This window comes from Ambystoma mexicanum, chromosome 6p, assembly GCF_040938575.1.
Source record: "Ambystoma mexicanum isolate Mex_15411 chromosome 6p, UKY_AmexF1_1, whole genome shotgun sequence".
Lineage (NCBI taxonomy): Eukaryota > Metazoa > Chordata > Amphibia > Caudata > Ambystomatidae > Ambystoma > Ambystoma mexicanum.
In genome coordinates, this window is record NC_090935.1 from 1,492,011,000 (window position 1) to 1,492,031,520 (window position 20,521).

A 20,521-nucleotide genomic window follows, 5' to 3' on the forward strand; every position below is an offset into this window, starting at 1 on the left:
TGAAGTAGGCTCTGTTCAATTGGTTGGATAATTGGAGCCATGATATAAGGTGGAAAAGTGCTCAACCAAGGCCATAGCGTCCACATGGGATCCCTTTACCCTTTTGGTTCTCTTATAGGCACGCTCATCAGCCACAAACTGCCAACATTTCTTGGAATCCTTTGCAGAAACAACATTTAACAGTTCAACCAATGCTTACTCATCCAGCTCAGGTTTCTGATTTTCCAGTGCTGCACAATACTTGGCTCTAGCCTGAATAATGTCTGTTTTAGACCAGGTTGAAGATTTCAAAGCCTCCAGTAGCAATATCTTTGCCATTACGCAAGCCTCACTGAACCAGCCTTTGTTGATGGATTTTGTTTTATTCTTAAAGTTCTCCTGGTAGCAGTCAAAGACTGCACCCACTAGTTCAACAAAACTGGTAGCAATTGAAGGGGCACTGAGAGTACTCTCTAGTGCGGCCATGATCAGGCAACATTGCTTAGCCAATATTTTCTTTTGCAATTTCGACTTTAGCTACTGTGTTAACCTCAACCAAGTCTAGAAAGTCTTTTATGACTTTCCTGTGCAAGCTTGAAAATGCCGAAAGCCTTAAGCTGATTGGATAATGATCACTGCATGGATCCCCCACTACTTCAAACTCCAGTATGCTGTCTGGGAAATGGGCCAAGAGACAAACATAGTCAATAGTGGAGTATCCTTGGTGGTTCTTAAAGGTTGGAAGACATGGATTATCTGGGTAAATACATCTATTAACTGTATGCATGCCCCACTCTATAAACCAGGACAGAAATTGAAGGCCTTTAGCACAGCCCCAAGTGTCATGCATTCGAGGTTGTGAAATCATAAGGACTGTGTCCTCTTGGACATCAAAAAAATTCACCGGGACACCATCACCCATTTTAAAATTAAAATCACGCCCACAAAAAAGGCAGTGTTAGTTCTAGCATTTTGTACTAATTGTCCCTCCGTTAAGGCTCTAAAATTGGACAACCATAGGGAATAAAAACCTTTGTAGGTAATCCATATTGTTATCAACTACCTCCACCCTGCAATCAATAGAAGCTTTAATAAATATGGCTAATCCGCAAAAGCATCATTCACTGCTATTTCTACATGCCGGGATAACATAAGACACATAACCATCCAAAAGGGGAGCCTCAAGGACCTAGGTTTCCTGAAGAAAGATCACTTCATAATTGCTTAAGAAATTCAGTACATCCGGATTAGATAGTTTCGCCTTGGCACCTGCTATATTCTATGAAAGTAAACTAACAAGTGATGATGTACCCGACAAAAGGTCAGAAAACTCTCTGCTCCAGGGTGGAATTTAGACCCCGCCCCTCTCCAAACCAGAAGTGGTTGGGAGAGAGGTTAAGGATTCAACCACTCAGTCCAGATCATCGATCAGTGATCATGTTTCAAAGTGGTTAGAAAACTGGAAGCACACCCTCCCGACTTGGTCAAAAACATTCCTCTCTGCCATGAATCTTGTGCTAGGATTCAGAATGTGGCAGTTTTTAGGATTAGTCAAGATTGTTGTAGTGTTGCCCATGCCCATATTGTTCCCCATACTAGGTGAAGGGGACAGTGAGCCAAACCTAATATATCCCCTTAAGGGGCGGGGATAGATGAAAACCAGTGGAGCAAGTTTACTGTAAAGGTTTCTACCATTCAGTTTAAGGCTTCTAGATAAATTAGAGTTCATCAGGTAATTATGTAGGGATTGATTTGCAAAAGTGACATCAATGCAATCTCCCTTAACCATCTTTTCAGCCCTCCTAGCCACCAGGATTTCTTGACGATTCATATTTGGTCCTATCAGTTTTGTGTTTATCCAGTAACAAGCTGTATTGATAAGGAAAAGTGTAGATTCCAGGCTCCCTTTGAGTAGACTTGGAAAATCCAAAATTATCTCAGCAAGGGGGGCTGCGGTAGGGGGCAGATGCACAACCGCAGTCACTAGTCCCCCTCTGAGGATGGGGTGGATACTGAGTTACTCCTTGCATTCTGATGATTCCCTATCACCTGGTGGCAGATATCGGCCTCTACTCAAATAAACTGTTGACAGCTGTGCCCTCTTTGCTACAGACCACCTGAGGATTTGGCCCCAGACCTGGTTTCACACAGACTCTTGGCAGTTAATTCCAAGAAACTTCCTCCGCTCTCTAATTGAGTCATCCATTATCACCAGAGTATTCATGATTCCTTGTTTGAAGTCCAGGACTGAGCTAAATCTCTGTTCCCATAACTACTCTCCCCTTTTAAACAGACCATGCAATAATGCTGTGGTCTGTTTGAAAACGTTTTCCCGGATAGGGCCCAGCTTCTCCTCTGGAACAACTTCTAGGAGTCTCAAATCATCAGATAAATGAGCAGTGCCTGCTACAGATGCAAACAACTCTGGCAAGGGGCCCTGGATAACCTCCAGCAAGCCACTGCTGAGTTAACTTCCCAGCTAACCAACAAGGCAAGTCTTGATTCAGACGAGACCTTATCCTCGGGGGTCACACTTGTCGCCGGGGGTTTGAGCAAACCTGCCCAACGGGGATAGATACCCTTAGGTCATAAGGGTCAGCAACAACCCCCAGGGCCACACTCTCTGTGCCCTCAAGTCCCAAAGCAGCCACCTCAATTGCCATCTCTGTGACTAAAATACTTTTTTTCAATTCTCCCTGTAATATCCTTTAGATAAAGGTTCAGAACGATTGTCAATTAGCCTTTGTCTTGCCACAATTGTTTTATGTTTGTTGACCTTTTTATTGGTTGGAATATCATCCTGTGCCTTACAAGTAACCATCATTACAACAGTGTGTGTGTGTTAGATTAGGTAAGAAAACAAAAAGAGCCCCCTAGAAAGTAATCAAGTAAAAGGTAAAATGCAGTTTTCCAATTAAAAATTAAAAATAAATTATAAAGGCCTTCTGAAAAAGCCCAATACAAGTAAGAAAAACAGTAAATAAAATACAATTATGCAAAATATCCAATGTCCAAAATATACAATATGCGCAAGAGAACATTTTGCGAGGTTGAGGATTAAGTACAATGAACAAACACATGAAAAACAACATACAGTTCACAATATCAATGTAAGCTAAGCATGCTTTGTGATGGTAGCGAGCTAGGCACATTATACTTTCCCAGCAACATTACCATTAAAATATGTAAGTCAGTAAGTCGCAAAGAAACACACAAAAAAGCAAAAGCGAAAAATTCAGGGTTAGGCAAGATACGGCACGACAGCGCTTGCTGTCAAGCAGAGTTCGACTACACCCCCTGCACACCCTCCTCAGCTAAAAACACAAAACACTATGTTACACATCTGTACTGTTGTATACCTCTGTAAAGCGCTCTGTTATACATCTGTGTTACTGTATACCTCTGTAAAGTGCTCTGTTGCTTCTCAAAGCTAGCTCTGTGTTCAATAAATACAAGAGGAAGAAGAAGAAGAAGAAGAAGAAGAAGAAGAAGAAGAAGAAGAAGAAGAAGAAGAAGAAGAAGAAGAACTATAACAATAATAAGAACACATAAATGTAAATCTCCAAGAAATCCAGAGAGACCAAAAAATAAGGACCAGGATGCCGGGTTACCCGCAGGGGTCTGAACAAGACTAATCAGGTCTTCAAAGTCTCTAGAAGTCACTGAAGAAATGCCAAAGTGTCACAAAGGCCTCCAAGGCAGAGTTCAGCACTGACAACAGGAATCTGATAATCAAGTAATGGAAAATGAAAGCGAGTGATAAGCAAGAGTCGACAAAGTTTGTTTGTGTTTGTAAAGACTACCTCCTCCTTGCTCTTCTACACCCCACTGCTTCTTACCGCTGCTTATAACTTCTGTCTCCTTAGAACTGTTCAACCCCTACTTTGACCTATGCACACACTCCTCGATCATGCATAGACTATACATGACGGGTCGCGTCGTCAGCTGCAATAGATCAGCTACCACACAGTTTCCAGCAGTTCCACTAGTTCACAACGTGTTCATATTAGAGCAACAAAGATGCAACAAAGATACTCGTAATACACACAGGAGCACAGGAGCTGCTCACCAACACCACTATGAAGACTGGGTACGAGAGGTCTTGCAATGCTTCCATCTGGCTTAGCAGATCCAAGGCTCGTAATAGGCCTTGGCAAGCTATAACCGGACACTTAAGAAAACAGGGATCAAAAAACCAACAAAGGGGGCCATCTTGACACCTTGACCAGTCGGAACAGCGGGAACAGCCTGCCTAGCTGCTTTTCATATATTTGAAAAGTTGTGATTCACAATTAAAACAAATAAATATATAATAAAAAAAGAAACTTGAAAGGGGGAGATCTTGCATCTCATTTACAGCTGCAGGAACATTGGGGAAAGAGACCTGTGCAGCCCTTCCCCACAGTGTAACTAAAGAGAGAAACTTCTCAGACAAACCACAGGCAGGTATAACAGTGTTTCAGCCTTACCACTCCTCAAGGGGAATGCCCATCACATACACTAATCTCGGGTGTACAAGACTCAGACAAAATTCACTTCAGGGGGTTAAACTATCCAGGATCAAATACAGAGAGAGTGCAGCAGCTGCTGTACAGTCAGCAGCGGGAACATTCTGGATAGGGATTGAAGACTTTGTGCCAAGGCTCATTAATAATATGAACCCTCCACCCCATCAGGATAAGGTCATTCATCCTCCGCCAGAGCCAGCTCCAAGCCAGCAGTAAGAGGGAATCATTGTTTACAGAGTGGGTGGTTGGAATCAGAGACAAAGTGTTGGCGGAAGCTGGATCAGAGACAAAGTGTTGGAGGAAGCTGGAGGTGAGAGCAGACATTGGAGCAGGAAGAAGATGACTGGAGAGAGTGGTGGTAAGAGGGTATGGAGGAGTTGGTGGTGTAGAAGAAGGGGCGAAGGAGCGGTATGAGGAGGTGTGTGAGGAGATAACAGGAAATAAAGCGAAGTGGTGAGGTGGGAGAGTTGGAAGACAAATTAAGGATAGGAGGAGGGTGACAAGGTGGGAAGGAGGTTGGTGGATATACCTGGAGAAGATATGTGGAAGGGTGTGTTCAAATGAAGGTTAGAAGTAACAATGGAGGAGAAGTGGAGGAAGATGAAGGAAGTCAAGAGGGGGAGGAGGGTGAAGAAAGACAGGAAGAGGATGAATGAGAACTGGATGCAGAAAGACAAACACATCCCACTTAGGAACAAGACAGTTGCCTCTTGTTGAGAAGGTAGACTAAGACTAGGCATTGGGGTGAACCTGTGTACCCAACACTAGGCCCTTTAAGACGAGGTAGCAATACATTGAGATAGATGGGGATGCAGAATATACTCAAACATCAATAATAAGACTGACTCAGGAAGTTGGCAAAGTAAGTCTGTTTTTAATATCAATTGTCTAAAACAGGGAGTACAACGAACATCAATGAACACGCTTGATCTTCTCACTCAGCGCATTTTGTAAAAAACACAGGTTATATAGCAAAAACTTGTCATTAATGACGTCAATCTACGTGGCAAACTACAAAAGCCTACTTGAGAGAATGATAGGCATAGAGGGAACATCTAAGTAAACGTTCCATACTTGTCAGAGAGAGTGATTGGGTTTCTAACATCAGGTGGGCAACTAAGCCCTCCTCTAGTACAAGTCACCATGAACGTCATCAAATACATGACATCCCATTGGTTATACAAACTATAAGGCTATTATGTGGCCCTCTATAATTGGTTGGCACCTCATACCCCTCTGTAATATTCCACGCACGCAAGTAGCATGCAGACTGGCACCCAGGTGCTGGTGGGCTGGTCATGACCATAGAATCCCACCCAATTAGCCTGTCATCTGTCATCACTCTTGCCGTCTGCCAGTCAATTAACCCTTTTAACATTGTCTTGGAAATGTTCTCTGTGCTTGAGAATAAAAGGGAGTATAGGCATACTTTGTCTCTTGGTTTCGATGTAGCTTAACCCAGTGTCTATTTTCATCCGACCATTGTGTCTGGAGACCATGTTTCAAAGCATTTTTCTGTATTAAACTCTATTAAATGAAGAACCTCTGACGTCTTTAATGTTCTTGAACCTCACTTTGGACAGAAATGTTTTCTTGTCACACATTCATTTTGTAACTACTGCACGAACATTCAGGCTCATGGTGGCCTTGAGTTCCTGGTGCTGGGCCAGCCAAGCCTTTCTTGAATCTACCTCTGTTTGTTAGCTGTTTTCATGCTGCGCCACACTGAAAGAGCCTGTCTGTTCATAGGGTCCAGACTCTGCTAAGTGCGTTGTGGAATCATCCATAGTCTATACATTCCTATGCATATACATTGGTGCATCGCCGCAATCTATTCACTACGTAGCCAGCCTCAAAAATACTTTGTCTGCTTGCGTTACTGCATCTGTACATTTATAAAAATGACTTGTTATCTTCTTCATTATTTCTGTAACATGAGCATCTTCATCTCGAGCCCGAAATGTTGCTCATCTTTAACACCTCCTCCTTAGATCCTATAGAATGTTTATGGTCTTCAACCTCTTGTTCTGGGTGCATCAGCCTGCTCTGTACGACATAACCAATCTTCTTTCTCGCTCGTTTTTCCCACTTCCTCTGGGATTTCATTCAAATGGCCATCATATTGTCGTGAGTGCACATATGGTTTTCTCAATGGAAACTCTACTTCATGATTCTTCGCGGTATCGGTATTTTCACTGGTACTGCGCGTGTCTCACACTCTTGCTCCTAACATATAGGCAGCATGGGGGCAGGGCTTTGAGTGGGGGTACTTGGCTCCACCTCTAGAGGGGACTAGAGTAAGGACCTCAAGGAATGTGAGGTCATTGAGGCTCTCTGACTGTATCTGCAGAGATACCAAGGTAGCCAGCTTTATAGTGGAAGCTCTGGAAATCACTTTGACCTCAGCCAGCCCTTGCTCTCAGCACTGCAGGATCTTTCATGCAGGCACATTCCAGGGCCTGAGGCTCAGACACAGGGATCTCCCTAGAGGAGGAAAGGACTTTAATACAGAAGGAGACTGTAGGCTATACTCAAAATAAAAGGAATTCCTGAATTATGGGACATAAAACCCCAGAGACTTTTAATAAGCTCAGTCATTTGTTGGAATCCAGCCACTTCTGTTCGCACTCTGACACGTGTGTATTCAAGTGAAGACTTTTGTTTGCAATCAGAGACTTTTGTTTGAACCCAATGAGAAGACAACACGTATAGCATTGAGAAGGACACTTCAAAACCTCACCAATCACTGACATAGAAAATACATTTGTTGTTCCACATGACTGATGCTGCGTCATGTGGAGCTTTGTTGCACCCCCTATTAGGACTGCACAGCTCCCCAACTGGGACGAGAGGCCAGTTTTCAACTGACGTGTGCAGATACAATAACATCTATCCGCACCAATCAGGATCCTTATGGTCAGTTCAGATATCACCTCAACAAACAAAGCACGATACTTATGAGTCAGAGAAGGGTTATATGCACCTAATGCCCTCCCAGTACCATCCACTGTGATAATCGTAGAGACTTATTTTTTTATTTGCATTTTATTTATTTGCATTTTTAAAGCGCTCACACAGCATCGAGGAGCTGTTACAGAATTGTTTTGTTGTTGCCTTAGTTGCATATTTATAACACGCTTAAATACCCAGAGGTTTCTAAGTGCGGACCCGGGATCGAACCTGTGTTGTTTCGTGTCGTCTTGCTTCCAAGGCGAGCACATTGCCACTGAGCTATCCTCCCGGGACGTATACCATGAAGTTGCAGCCACAGGACAGTTTGTCAGCCATCAGAGATATGATTTCTAAATCCCACATGACATACCATTCACAGACTGTATGTACCTTGACACATGAAACCTACAGTTAAGCATCACGCAATGCACAAACAGCTCAACTCAATACCACACACAACACTAAGTACACATACCACATAATGTGCACAGAAACTCCAGCTACTCCACAAAGCAAATCCCATACCACACGGTTTACAGTAAAGGGTGCAAGGGTGTAATACTGACTAGCCTTCTCCAATAACCCAAACTAAATATCCAGTTTAAGGAATGCGAAATGGAACCACTACTTTCCAGCGGATCTGTCATAAGGTCAACCCAGCCTGGCATAAATGGTAGCAGCAGATAGAACCAACTTTCAATATATTAAATGTACTTTATGTTAACACAGCCAAAAGCTCTTGATGCATTGGGTGTCCTTTAAAAACATGACGTCATCAGCTGCGATGCTCCCAAAAGATTTAACATTTTACATTGATAAAGGGATGGATTCTTCTTAATCTGCTGTGATTTTTTGTTATCCTTAGAAAATGCAGTGATGCTCGTGGCAACTTTTGAATGGAGGAGATCAGTGGTTGAAAAAGGCTGCCTTCTGGGAGGACATACATCAGAAATGCGAATGGACCTGCACACATGGTTTGGCACAGACAATTGCAATCCACCTGCATAATTTGTGGTAGCTGGGTTGCCATTGGAGTAGCAGATTAACCTGTGATGCTTGGAAGGATGCATTCTGGGATGCTCCTGTGCCAGGGGTTGTGCAGCCTGCACTTGCTCACCATCAAAAAGCCCAGATGTGCATCCATCTGAAATCAATCAGGGATCTGGACAAATTCAAGAGACTACTGAAGAGGAAACTTCTACCAAAAATCAGGAATCACACTTGAGGACCTCATCTCTCGCCCCCACTTCTCCGAAGCGAATGGCACCCATCCCAAAAAATAGGATTAACTGCCAGCACCTTATTAAAAAAAAAACTCAGCACTAAAATAGGCATTTATTTTAAGACACATCTTAACCTGCGAATCCTGCAACCTTTTATTCTTCCTCAGCACCTTCACCCACTTGTTGATTTCTCTACTGATTTCCTCTTCTCCTCCCTTCATTCTAAAAGGCTTTTGTCTTTGGGATGCCCTCAAGTGAGTTATTGTACATGTTTGACGCCTTACAAATAACCACTAAATACAACTAAAAAAATAAATTAAAGTATGGAGTGATCTACACAGATGTGTTATCAGCTGGTCAGTGTTGGCGTCAGCGTGAAATTGACACGTCTGTGCATCCTGCAGTCAAAGGATCGAATCCGTGGTGGGTGGACAAAGTCCATCAACTTTTCGAACTCAATATGCTGAGTACCAAAGTGTACCAATGAGTTGCATGCCAATAACGCCTTTGCCGAGCTCCTATCAAGAGGCAACTGGCAAGTCCATGTGTGATGCATCACATAAAGGGCAAACATTGTTCACATTTAGCAGTCTCAGTCTTTAAATCTATCCGAATGTAAAGGCTAGTACAGTCGCGGTGTTCTTTGAGCTGCAACGTTTTTTAAAACGCTTTCATAAAACCTCCCTTTGAATTCCATGCAGTTTTGACACATATTTCAAAGACAATGGCCTTTCACATGCGCCATTTGCCACAGAAATGCCCACTAACATACTACTGTGTTCGTCATAAAAAGTTGCAAACTGCGATCGTAGACCACTGTTTTGGTGGCCACGCTTGCTTTGTGCCAATCATGTAACGCAAACAAGCCTTTTCTGGGCCTAGGTGCCTCATTACAAGTTTTTCAGTGATGGTAAAACAGTTGATATTTCTGAATGCTGCCTGTTTTACCCCCCCGTCCAATAATCTGTTTCATCGCCCACATAACAAAAATCCACCCTTCACCTGGCGCTAATGGCAGAGGCAACAATATTGCAAGCAGTTTGTCTCTCTTCAGTGGGATTTCATAGCAGGGACTAACTATACGGTGTAAATAATGAATGTTTTATCATTTCTCCATGCTGTAACAGAAATTCTGACGGTACAACAAAGCTAATGCCACCAAACTTATAATGAGGCCCATAGTAGGGTTTCTGGGCCACAATGAAGTATATGGCCCGGATGCTATATCATTCTAACATGCCTGCGGGCTGTCATTTTCTTCGTTTTATCATCTCCTATTCTATAATGCGCTTCTGCAGCTTGTAGTAGTTTTTTTCTGGCGTTGATTACTTCTACTAATATATGCAGACATGTTTGAATAATTTACTCCAAAACAACAGGTGATGGCTGGAAGGTTTAGAATTAATCTGAAAGTCTGGCGTTGTGCTGGGCAACCTTCCAGACCATTGTTCCTCACCTGCCAAGCCATTACAAAAGAGGAAAGACCATATGCAAATCAGGCTTGGTTCCACTCCAAAAGGGGCAGTCCAGCCCAAACTTCTTGGTCACATCCCTTCTTCCCGCGACCACAAATATCCCCGAAGATGTTTCGACCTTGCTGTGCCTCATCAGTGAGAGGAGTAGCTTGGGTCTCTAGGGCCAGCAGGCACAGGACCCATGTCTGGGCATACCCGTCCCACTGGGTGAGTACAGCAAAATAAAAAAGGTGATGGCTGGAAGGTTTAGAATTAATCTTAACCTCTGGCATTGCTCTGGACAACCCTCCAGGCCATCTTTCTACACCTGCCAAGCCATTACAAAAGGGGAAAGACCACATGCAAATCAGGCTTGGTCCCACCCCCAAAGGGGTAGTCCAGCCTGAACTGCTAGGTCACATCCCTTCTGCACAACACCACAAGCATCCCCAGACATGTTTCAGCCTTGTTGTGCTTCATCAGCGAGGAGTAGCTTGGCTCTCTTGGCCCAGCAGGCACGGGGCCCACGTCTGGCATACCCGTCCCACTCGGGGTGACTACAGCAAAACAAAAGAGGCGATGTGTTAGGTTGTGGGTTTGGGGTTAGAAATAACCACTCAGGAGCCTTGTTTAGTATAGGTAGATTTAGTAGGTTCACAGAAACACAGGTAAGTACATTAGGTATAATATAGGATAAGTACATGGGATAGAAGCATCCACCGGTCCCCCTGTGCCAAGCTTAAGTTTCCAACTGGCAATATAGGAACACAGGCACTCACATCAAAACATTCCAACCAGAACACTCCATACCAAACATTCCAGACGCAGGCACACATACATACAGGGAATGGCCACATAGTGAGGATAGGTAAAACACAACACATCTCCCCCCTTACATAACCATGCAATCAAGGGAAGAAACAGAAGGAACAGCATTACTAACAAATATATAAAAAAAACTATCTTTCTGAATACCCATCCAGCAAACTGCTCCTAGCATAAAGCTATCCCCTACCAAATCCTTTGGAAGCTAACAATAGCTAAACCACTCCCAACAATCACCAGAACCATAACAGGCCTTTATTATGGACTCAACTTCCAGGGAACCAGCCTGCAATTTAATACACAACCATTTCCACCAACCACACAACAAAAACCCTACATCATCATTCACTTACCACAGGTTGTGCTACCACAACCTACAGGGATTACCCCTTTGTCTGCCTAAAGCATATTTTAATTCTACTAGCGAAACAAATGCTCACATCACTCCACCACTCTGGGCACCATACCTAAGCTAATTAATGCTCACCAAATGAGCATCCCATGCTCACCATAGAGCAACTAAAACACGCAATAATATCACCACCACTCCACCACTCCAGGCACCATGCCTGAGCTAATTAATGCTCACCAAATGAGCATCCCATGCTCACCATAGAGCAACTAAAACACGCAATAATATCACCACCACTCCACCACTCCAGGCACATGCCTGAGCTACCAAATGCTCACCATTGAGCATCCCATTGCTCACCATAGAGCAACCAAAACTTGCACTAGTAACCTCCACTCCACCACTCCAGGCACCAAACCGGAGCTACCAAATGCTCACCCATTGAGCATCCCATTGCTCACCATAGAGCAACCAAAACTTGCACTAGTAACCTCCACTCCACCACTCCAGGCACCATGCCTGAGCAACTAAATGCTCACCATTGAGCATCCCATGCTCACCATAGAACATACTACCACATTCGTAAAACTCTTTGCTCCAAAACACCGGCAAATGCATCCCGCAACACTTTGCGCACTCATCGGCAATATGAATTAACATTTAGCATTGCACTTATACATTGCTTGCTACATAACAGTTGCAACCTCACACACATTCCCCAAACAATACATTTAGAATCATTTGGCATAAAATATGGTAATCAAATGATAATCCTACACTTGAGTCCAATATTTAACACTTGCAACCTCTTTCAGGGTCTTTCACCTGTGGGAAAAATGTGTTACATTAATGTAAGACATAGCATGACTGAACATTTCCCAGGAATGCAGTAGACCCAAATATAACAAAACATTTCAAAACATTTTTTTTTTTTTTAGCACTCTCACTCTCACACATGCCATCAGAGCATATGTCGAAAAATGAATGCCTGTGGAGAAATGGTCACGTTAGTGCAACTTAAACATTACTGAACATTTCTTCTAAAAGCAGTAGGACCAATCAATATTCACAACTTGCCATAAACACATTGGCACCATGAAATGCCCAAAATCACATTTTGTCAACACAAAACACCACTTAACTTGGCACCAAACCAGTAAATGGCTCCAACATAATAACTTGCCCACCATGGAGCCATCATATGCCAAATAACAAAGCTCTGCCTAGACTAGACTGGGAACAAACTTCCACTACATGGAATAAAACTGTGGCCACTTTGCAATCACCATGTTTCCAGACACACACACACACATCCCTGTGACAGCACCACACTCATATGTTACAGCAGAACTGAGATCACCACTTGACTGTCAAACATAAGTGACCCACCACAAAAACATTGTTATTCATTGAAATGTCACATTATGCACTACAACTTTTCCAATATTAGCGAACTTCCCAAAAAACATTTTTTTTAGCATGTATTGACCTCTGGTTTCCTATAAAAATTGCACAGCTAATAACATGTTACTCTCAGTCAATTTAAATACTCGACCACTCAGAAGGTCAATGTCAGGTGAGACTGGATGTAATTACTATCCCGCCGTACAAATCGCTTTCCATATCCATTGAAAGAAAACGTTAGTACAGTATCTGATGTCCACGAAACAGCAATGACACAATATGTACTAAGCAAAACAAAACAAACTGATCCGATTCAGCAGCCTCTTCAGTTGATGCACTTGAATAATATCCATTCCATACGATGCCACAAACGAGTACTCTGATCCCGATGTCATTTCCACACCATAATAGTACAACCTGCGCCGTCCGATGTATTGCCATTGTTGCCGTACTCTTCCCTGATGAATAGTTCTTAGCACGCAGATGAAATGAAGCCTCAGACCCGGAAATAACACACGCTTCGAGCACGTCGAAAGGTGCGCTTTTCAAAACTTCCATCCGCCTTCTATGATGAGACGTTCTCCATTGCAGAGTCCCAGAACGTTGGCACGAACATTCTGTGCCAGCAATCATCACTGATACCTTCAGCCACCCTGTGACATCACCACTTTAACGATGAGCAGAGCCACAAACGGAGCTCTCTGGGCCAACCGTCACCTCGTCATGGCTGCACTCCATACCGGACCACACAGACTGCCCTCTCACACGGCGCTTCAAGAGAGAAATGCCAGTACGGTAAGACACTTAAACAAATTCCAAAGTGTTTCGTGTCACTCCAACCGCCTATTCCGCTGCTCTTCTGCAATGCTGGGCACTTTTATTCATGAACTCTCCCCGGCCCTTTTACGCGCTGTAACTACTGGCTACTGCACACCTCTTGGCCATTTCCATAATGATACAGCCGCGCAGCGCAGCCCCGCTATGAAAGTTCTGGGCCTGCCTTAAATAATGCAGGTGTGGGGCGCGCTTACCTTGGGGCCGGTGGATGCCTCCGTTGTTCCTGCTTCTTCCTGGTGGGCAACTTCCTTGTCCCCTTTGTCTCTTGGTACCAGTCTTTATTTGTACAACCTGCGTCCTTGCTCCTTTTATGTTCCTGCTCCCTTCAGTTTCCAAGATCCTCGTCGCCAATGTTAGGTTGTGGGTTTGGGGTTAGAAATAACCACTCAGGAGCCTTGTTTAGTATAGGTAGATTTAGTAGGTTCACAGAAACACAGGTAAGTACATTAGGTATAATATAGGATAAGTACATGGGATAGAAGCATCCACCGGTCCCCCTGTGCCAAGCTTAAGTTTCCAACTGGCAATATAGGAACACAGGCACTCACATCAAAACATTCCAACCAGAACACTCCATACCAAACATTCCAGACGCAGGCACACATACATACAGGGAATGGCCACATAGTGAGGATAGGTAAAACACAACACGATGGTTGAAAGCTGAAATCAATCTTAACCTCTGGCATTCTTCTTGGCAACCCTCCAGACCATCATTCTTTGCCTGCCAAGCCATTACAAAATGGGAAACACCATATGCAAGCCAGGCTTGGTCCCAAGCCAAATTTACACCACCTCCCACAATAAAATACAAGTAAGCAAAAATGACTCACTATCGTGTGCAAAAGATATAAACACAAAAAAACGCATGTTGCTTTTTAGCTGAAAACAAACCTTGTAGGTGTGGATTTGTATCAAGCGTTTAATGAAGCATTGTAAACCGAGAGAGATGTCATATTTCTTACCCAGGTCGCCTTGTGTACCACGCAGGCCAGCATCTTCATCATGTGTTGAACTGAGTCGCCTCGCCATTTTGATAGGCTTCTTCCCACGTCTTCTACAAAGGTCCGAGTCTCATTTGCCTTTCAGGCACTTGTCTGAAAAAAACAGATTTCTGACTAAGCATAAGTAGGGCGGGTCACTGTTTCATCACAATGGCCCCCAAAAGGATTGCTCTGCTCACGTGGCGTGTGCACTGTTGGTGCTGGGCACAGTAAAAAAACCTCACACGGTGGGATATTTTAGAACTGGCTCTTGCCTTTACAATTAAAATAGTCAGACGAGGCATTTGGGTATAAAAAAAAAATAACGCTGTCCCATTGTCAAAGTGGTCCACGTGCCTCTGTAGGTCCTGGGGCCCTCCCCTTCCCGCCATTCTGAAGTGATTTCCCTCCTCCTCCGCTGCCGCCCTCTCAGCAAATTATTGTTTGTCTAATTGGAAAAATCGTTCGCACTGGCCGACACAATTAACTAACTATATTTTATGTTTATATAAAATATGACCACATTTGCCAAAGCATATACACGATAGAAAAGATCACACTGTTTAATATGCGCACAACTCGAATATTTGTAGTTTATGGATGGATCATTTATTATTTTTATATGTGGCTGGGGAGTCACAGATCCAGGTGTCCCGCAGGCATACTCTGCATTATTGGGAACATGAAAGCTAGACATGGAATGCGGTTGCTAAGTGACTTTAGAATGCAGGGTTCTAAGAGGCTGTGAGATCCAATGTCATTATTACAAGACATGAACACGGAAACACCATCTTGCCCTGGAGGGCTGTATTGATCTGGAGCCTCTTGTAAGTTCTACTTTATTACATCAGTGCAACACATTGAGCTCTGCCCTCCACGAGTACCAGGATGAGTAAAGGTTAATGCCCTACTCAGCTCTTACAGTTCTAGAAAACAAGCGACAACACAACACTAAAGGTGAAACAGGGACAGTTAAGAGATACACCTCCTTTTCCTTTTGTGGTAATGTGGGCCAAGGTAGGCTATACTCTCAGGAGTGGTGAGAATGTGATTCAGTACAAACCTAAACAGTGAAGTACAACAATCCAAAATATAACAATGTCTAATAAAGGGTCTATAAAAAAAGATATACTTTAATTAAACAAACCATATGAAATAAAAACTACAAAAACCCACTCCTGTAGAAAGATCACAGAGGAGTTAATGTTAGCTCCAGATTAGTTGGCGGCGGGGACCAGTCAGTGCAGACGTACAGGTAGGCAGGTTCCTGCCGCCGAATTTTTGTAATTTGCACTGCAGATTTCAAAAGGGAGGGCTCAAGTCAGTGGACAAGCATGTACGCCACCTTTTGCACTCACCTTTTGCACTCCGCTCTGTAAATGGAGTAAACGCTGCCTGCTATGTACGCATGTCAGATGTCATTTACAATGGACCCCTGCGAAGTCCGCCTGTTTTTTGCAAAACGCCCACAGGCTCTATAGGTATCCACATAATTTGCGCCGGCGTGAAATTCCATGCCGGCGCAAGTGATGGGAGTATTTGTATGTCAGAGAGAAAGGCAGTCTCAGAAATTCGAAAGTTGCATTCTGCCCCTTTTTCTCACCAGAAAAAAAAATAGGAAAATGGGGAGCAATATTAATGAAAGACATACAAGCTTTATTCAAGGTGTTTACATCTTTTATTATTTAGTATGCACGATATCAAGATGCACCAATCCGGGTAATCAGAGAGGGGATGAAAAAGACAAAGCATATGTTCCTGAGTTGCACAAAGGTTAATGTGATCTAACCAGTCTCCAGGGCTTAAAATGGACTGATGAGCCAGTGATCAGGCAATAATACCTCTGCAGTGTCTTGACGGTTCAACAGCAACAAACCAGGCTTCTCTGAGCAGTTTGAATCAGTTAGAAATGAGGCAGTTGCAGTGATCCAGCGGCAAGCACATGTCAAGGCAGTGTCAGATGGAACAATGCTGTGGTTCGAAACGTGATGCGGAACGTGGAGGTCACCAGGTCCGGTTCACCATTTGAGGATCAACGGTGTTCAAGCCAGTGACGGGATGGGCAGACAAGTCAGTTTGATGCAAGGACAATAAGGATGCAATTTGGTGAGAACACCAGGGTCTCTCCGATCATCTACTGGAGTGGTGAAGACGGGTGGTTCAAACAGGGTTCAAGCGATGCAAGTGCAGCATGGTTTCTTTGTTCAAGCCGAGACAACTGTGGTAAAAATGCAAGTTCATTGCAGTAAAAAGGTGCAAACTTACCAGCAGTGGGAGTAACCTGCTGATATGGGAGGGGGTTTCATTGATAGCCACTCAATTATATTCTATGAACACGGCTGGAGAATGCCCTAAATGATTGTGTTTCAAGGCAATTGACATAAAGGCAATAAAGATAGGCTGCAGGTAAGTATACATGGTTTAACATTAGACTGATGCACTGTGAACAGGCCTCAGAGCATGCGGTTCATTAGAAACAAATTCACATTTTACTAATGTGCTAAGCAGCAGCAGAGGCTGAAAGCACATTGCAAATTACACATTCCTAGGATCATACGGTAAGAAGTTAATAGCTCTTGATATTTTCAAGGTCAGGGAGCTAAACTCATGGGTGCCGAAGAAAGGCAGTGGACACACAATCATTTTATAAATCGGCAAATTACTTTGTGAAATTGGACTACTGGTGGTTTCGTCCATAATGGTTTCAAATTGCCCCTCGGCACATGTGAGTGTAAAAGCAAAAGAAATATCAAGGCTGAGTACCGCAAAAGGAAATAAACCAAACACGGGTTTACAAAGATACACAGATCTTTATTCTATAACTGTTACGCTCACCTGGTATCCACAGGGATGCCACTCAGCCAGTTGGTCGCTGATGCCCTTCTCAATGATTCCCTGGTTCGGTTCTCGGTGGAATTCCGCCTGAAAATGAAGACTATGTTTAGGATTGGATGACCAAGGTAAGCCTTCCCCCACCTCCCTTGCGATTTCAGCCCCTCCGGGTTCTCTTCTCACCTTGTTATCGAAGTTGGTGGGCTCTCCGTCCTGCTTTTTGGACAGGGGTGTGTTGTCTTTCGTGGGCGCGTGCAGTCCAGTTACTTCGCTGACAGCGGCCCAAGTAATGTCTTTCAGGTAGGTCTTATTGCGATTTATGGCATTGTTATTCTTGCATGCCTTTTCTCTGTTCGATAATGTCTCTTTTATTCTCCCTTAGGTGCACGGAGCGTCTGCTTGGCGAACTGGGTAGGCTGGTTTTCACCGGTGAATGATGGCGTACAATAGCGCTATGATGTGGTAAGTAGGCGCTTTGCGCAGCTCGGCGATGTCTTGTCTTCACTGACCTGGGTTTTCTCTCTTTCATAGGTTGCAGTGTGCTCCCAGTGCAAGTGGAGTTCCAGAGCTTTACCGGATAAAAAACAACCAGCCAGGTAAGTCTCTAAGCGATTTGTGGTTGAAATGTCTCTACTACCTTCTTTATTGATGTCTTTCTTCCTTCCTCAGGTCCTTCGATCCGGGCAGTGAACCCTCCAAAGAGAGCTGCCCAGGAGCTGCGAGCAGTGAAGGATGGAGATTGCAGGTAAGATTCTGCTGCTAACGATGTTCTTTGTTTTTTTCTGCAGGTCCGGATCTTGCCAGGCTCGTGAGAAGCTGGACACGGGGAGCGTCACGTTGCTAGTAGCAAAGTAACGCGAAGCGTGTTGTCTTGTTCGGGTGTGGTTTAAATAGCCTCTGCAAAGTAGTCCAGGTAAAGTAGTCCATAGGCCACCACACCCAAAACACTATACCGCATAGCTTGGTTCTAGGAATCAAGCTATGTGGATGCCTCCATTTTGGCTGAAAGTCTAAATAAACTAGTTCCTTAAGCAGATGCCTTTCCCAGTTTATGAGCCTGGCGCCAAAGCTGCCAGGACTGGCCCCAAGAGGGCCTGTGAAGCAGATGCCAGGCCTTATTTGCGATCCGAGGTCTGATTCCACCTGGCCAATGGGCTTGCCAGTGGGGATAAGGGCTGAGGGTCGTGACAATAAATGAACAGTTTTCAAAGGAACAAAGTATCAGATAGCTATCTGGCTTTCAGTACATCACAGCGAATACCAGCCCTTTCGGTGTGAGAAGTGAGTGGGGCTGTACATCTGAACATTTACTCTTTTATACAATTTCTAACATAATGTCCAGCACCTCTGCAGGTCAATTATTCCTCGGTCTAGTGGTTCGTGCCGAGTTCACTTCTAATTTATTCATCTATATGCATATGGATTATTCCTAATTTATACACCAATAAGTCACAATAGCAACAGTGTATCTTTGGATTCAACATTAAGCCTTAGTACATGTTTTTATACAATGTAGTTCAACAAGTGTTGACGTTCAGTATTTAAACAACATTGTATTTAATATATGCTCACGTATCAGTTTCTTTGGCACAGGTAATCCTTGATCTACAGGTCAACGAAGGACAAGGTCTCATTACATGACCCTAACATTTGGCCTACGGCAGTTTAGACATTAACTTGCATGTAGAGGTCAGGACGGCCAAGTTACAAACAAAAAAACATTGTCCACCATTTTAGAACACAGGGTGACTTTGGAGTGAGAATCAAAATGGCGGATGAACCTAAAATGGCGGCTAAATCGATCTAAGATTAGAACTTTGCAACGCAGATTTCTTCGTAGAGTGACTGGGCTTAGGCCAATATATACAATAAAGGAGGCACGATATGATATCCCGTTTAACAAACCCTCCTTTTGGCCTAAGCCAAGCGCTAAACTACTTTTAGTCACTTTACGAGTAACTCCACGTCTCAATGTCCATACATCCTAAATCACTATCCGAGATATCAATTGCCATAAGATCAGATACTAAGATCTCCTTCAACACAAATTAATTGGATATTTTCTTTGGGGCATGTACCTTGTGTCCTAATGTACCTATCGCTTGTGCGCAACATCCCCCTAGCATCGAACACATACCAGGAAGACATTGTATACAACAGCAAAGAAACAACAGAATACCCAAAATAATCAGCAAGACCGAAAATAGTTTCCATCCCCAAGATCGCAAAACGTCCCAGAACCAAGCGCTAAGATCCCGGTTTCCCTCGGGAACATGCACTTCTGACCTAAGGACATGCAGGTTTTGAATCGCCCTAATGATTGTTGGGGAGGAATCTGGCACAAAAACACAGCAAGCGGACCCCACTAATTTACATACCCCACCATGTTCAGCCAGGATGACATCTAATGCCATTCAGTTCTGAAGTGCTACTAACCTTATTGTTTTCTGTTCTAGAGTCATATTATAGAGTATGTCAGTGGTCCGGTTGATGGTCCTCTCCAGTACTCTCGCTAGTCTCCTGATATCTTCGGAGTTCATTATTTGCCCCCAAAATGGCACAAAGGATTTAGCTACATCACCCAGAACTTGTGCTGAAGTGTCACCATTCTGGTCTCGCTGTGGATGAGCCTTTGAAATTTCTACAGTACTAGCAATGACTACCCTGGGTAACAGAATCCCTAAATAACAGGTTCCCTGCCAATCCCTGGGTAACCATGGAAATGCTACATTACCGCAAACAAAGTAGACAGGTTCACCTACATACTAAGGTCTGTCCTCACCAGTCAAATTCGCAACGTTGGCACAAACCTTGAAATCACCCATTGACTGAGTTCCATTCCTCTGTATGCAGAAAGAAACTGAATCGGGGCTATGGTTAACAGTGTATGAAGGAGGCATGGCATTGTTGCCTATAGGAGCCATCTTGAAAGAGATCAAAGATTGAAAAGGACGAGACAGTCTATCAGAAGGCCTAATAGAAGCAACATTGAGCTTGCTCCTATTTGCAAAGAGCAAGCATCCCAGGTGCGTTAGAACATGTTTCTCAAAGTCATTCAGCTTAGTTCCATCGAAGTTCCCCGAGATGCTATCATTCCATCGGCCAAAGAATAGTGCCCTTAAAGAAGCATAGCATGCAGTTGTCAAAGGTAAAGGATGAATTTACCAACCTA

General features: G+C 43.7%; 1 protein-coding gene across 1 annotated transcript in view; it reads right to left on the minus strand.

Annotated features, from left to right (window-relative positions):
* The window catches only part of LOC138511076 (trichohyalin-like), a 3,831,204-nt gene extending 3,816,571 nt beyond the window's left edge, over positions 1-14,633 (minus strand). The window contains exon 1 of the mRNA XM_069626576.1: positions 14,500-14,633. Within this exon, the coding sequence (XP_069482677.1) occupies positions 14,500-14,566 (67 nt within the window). The 5' untranslated portion in view covers positions 14,567-14,633. The remainder of the gene's footprint in view (positions 1-14,499) is intronic.
* Between the last annotated feature and the right edge of the window lie 5,888 nt (positions 14,634-20,521).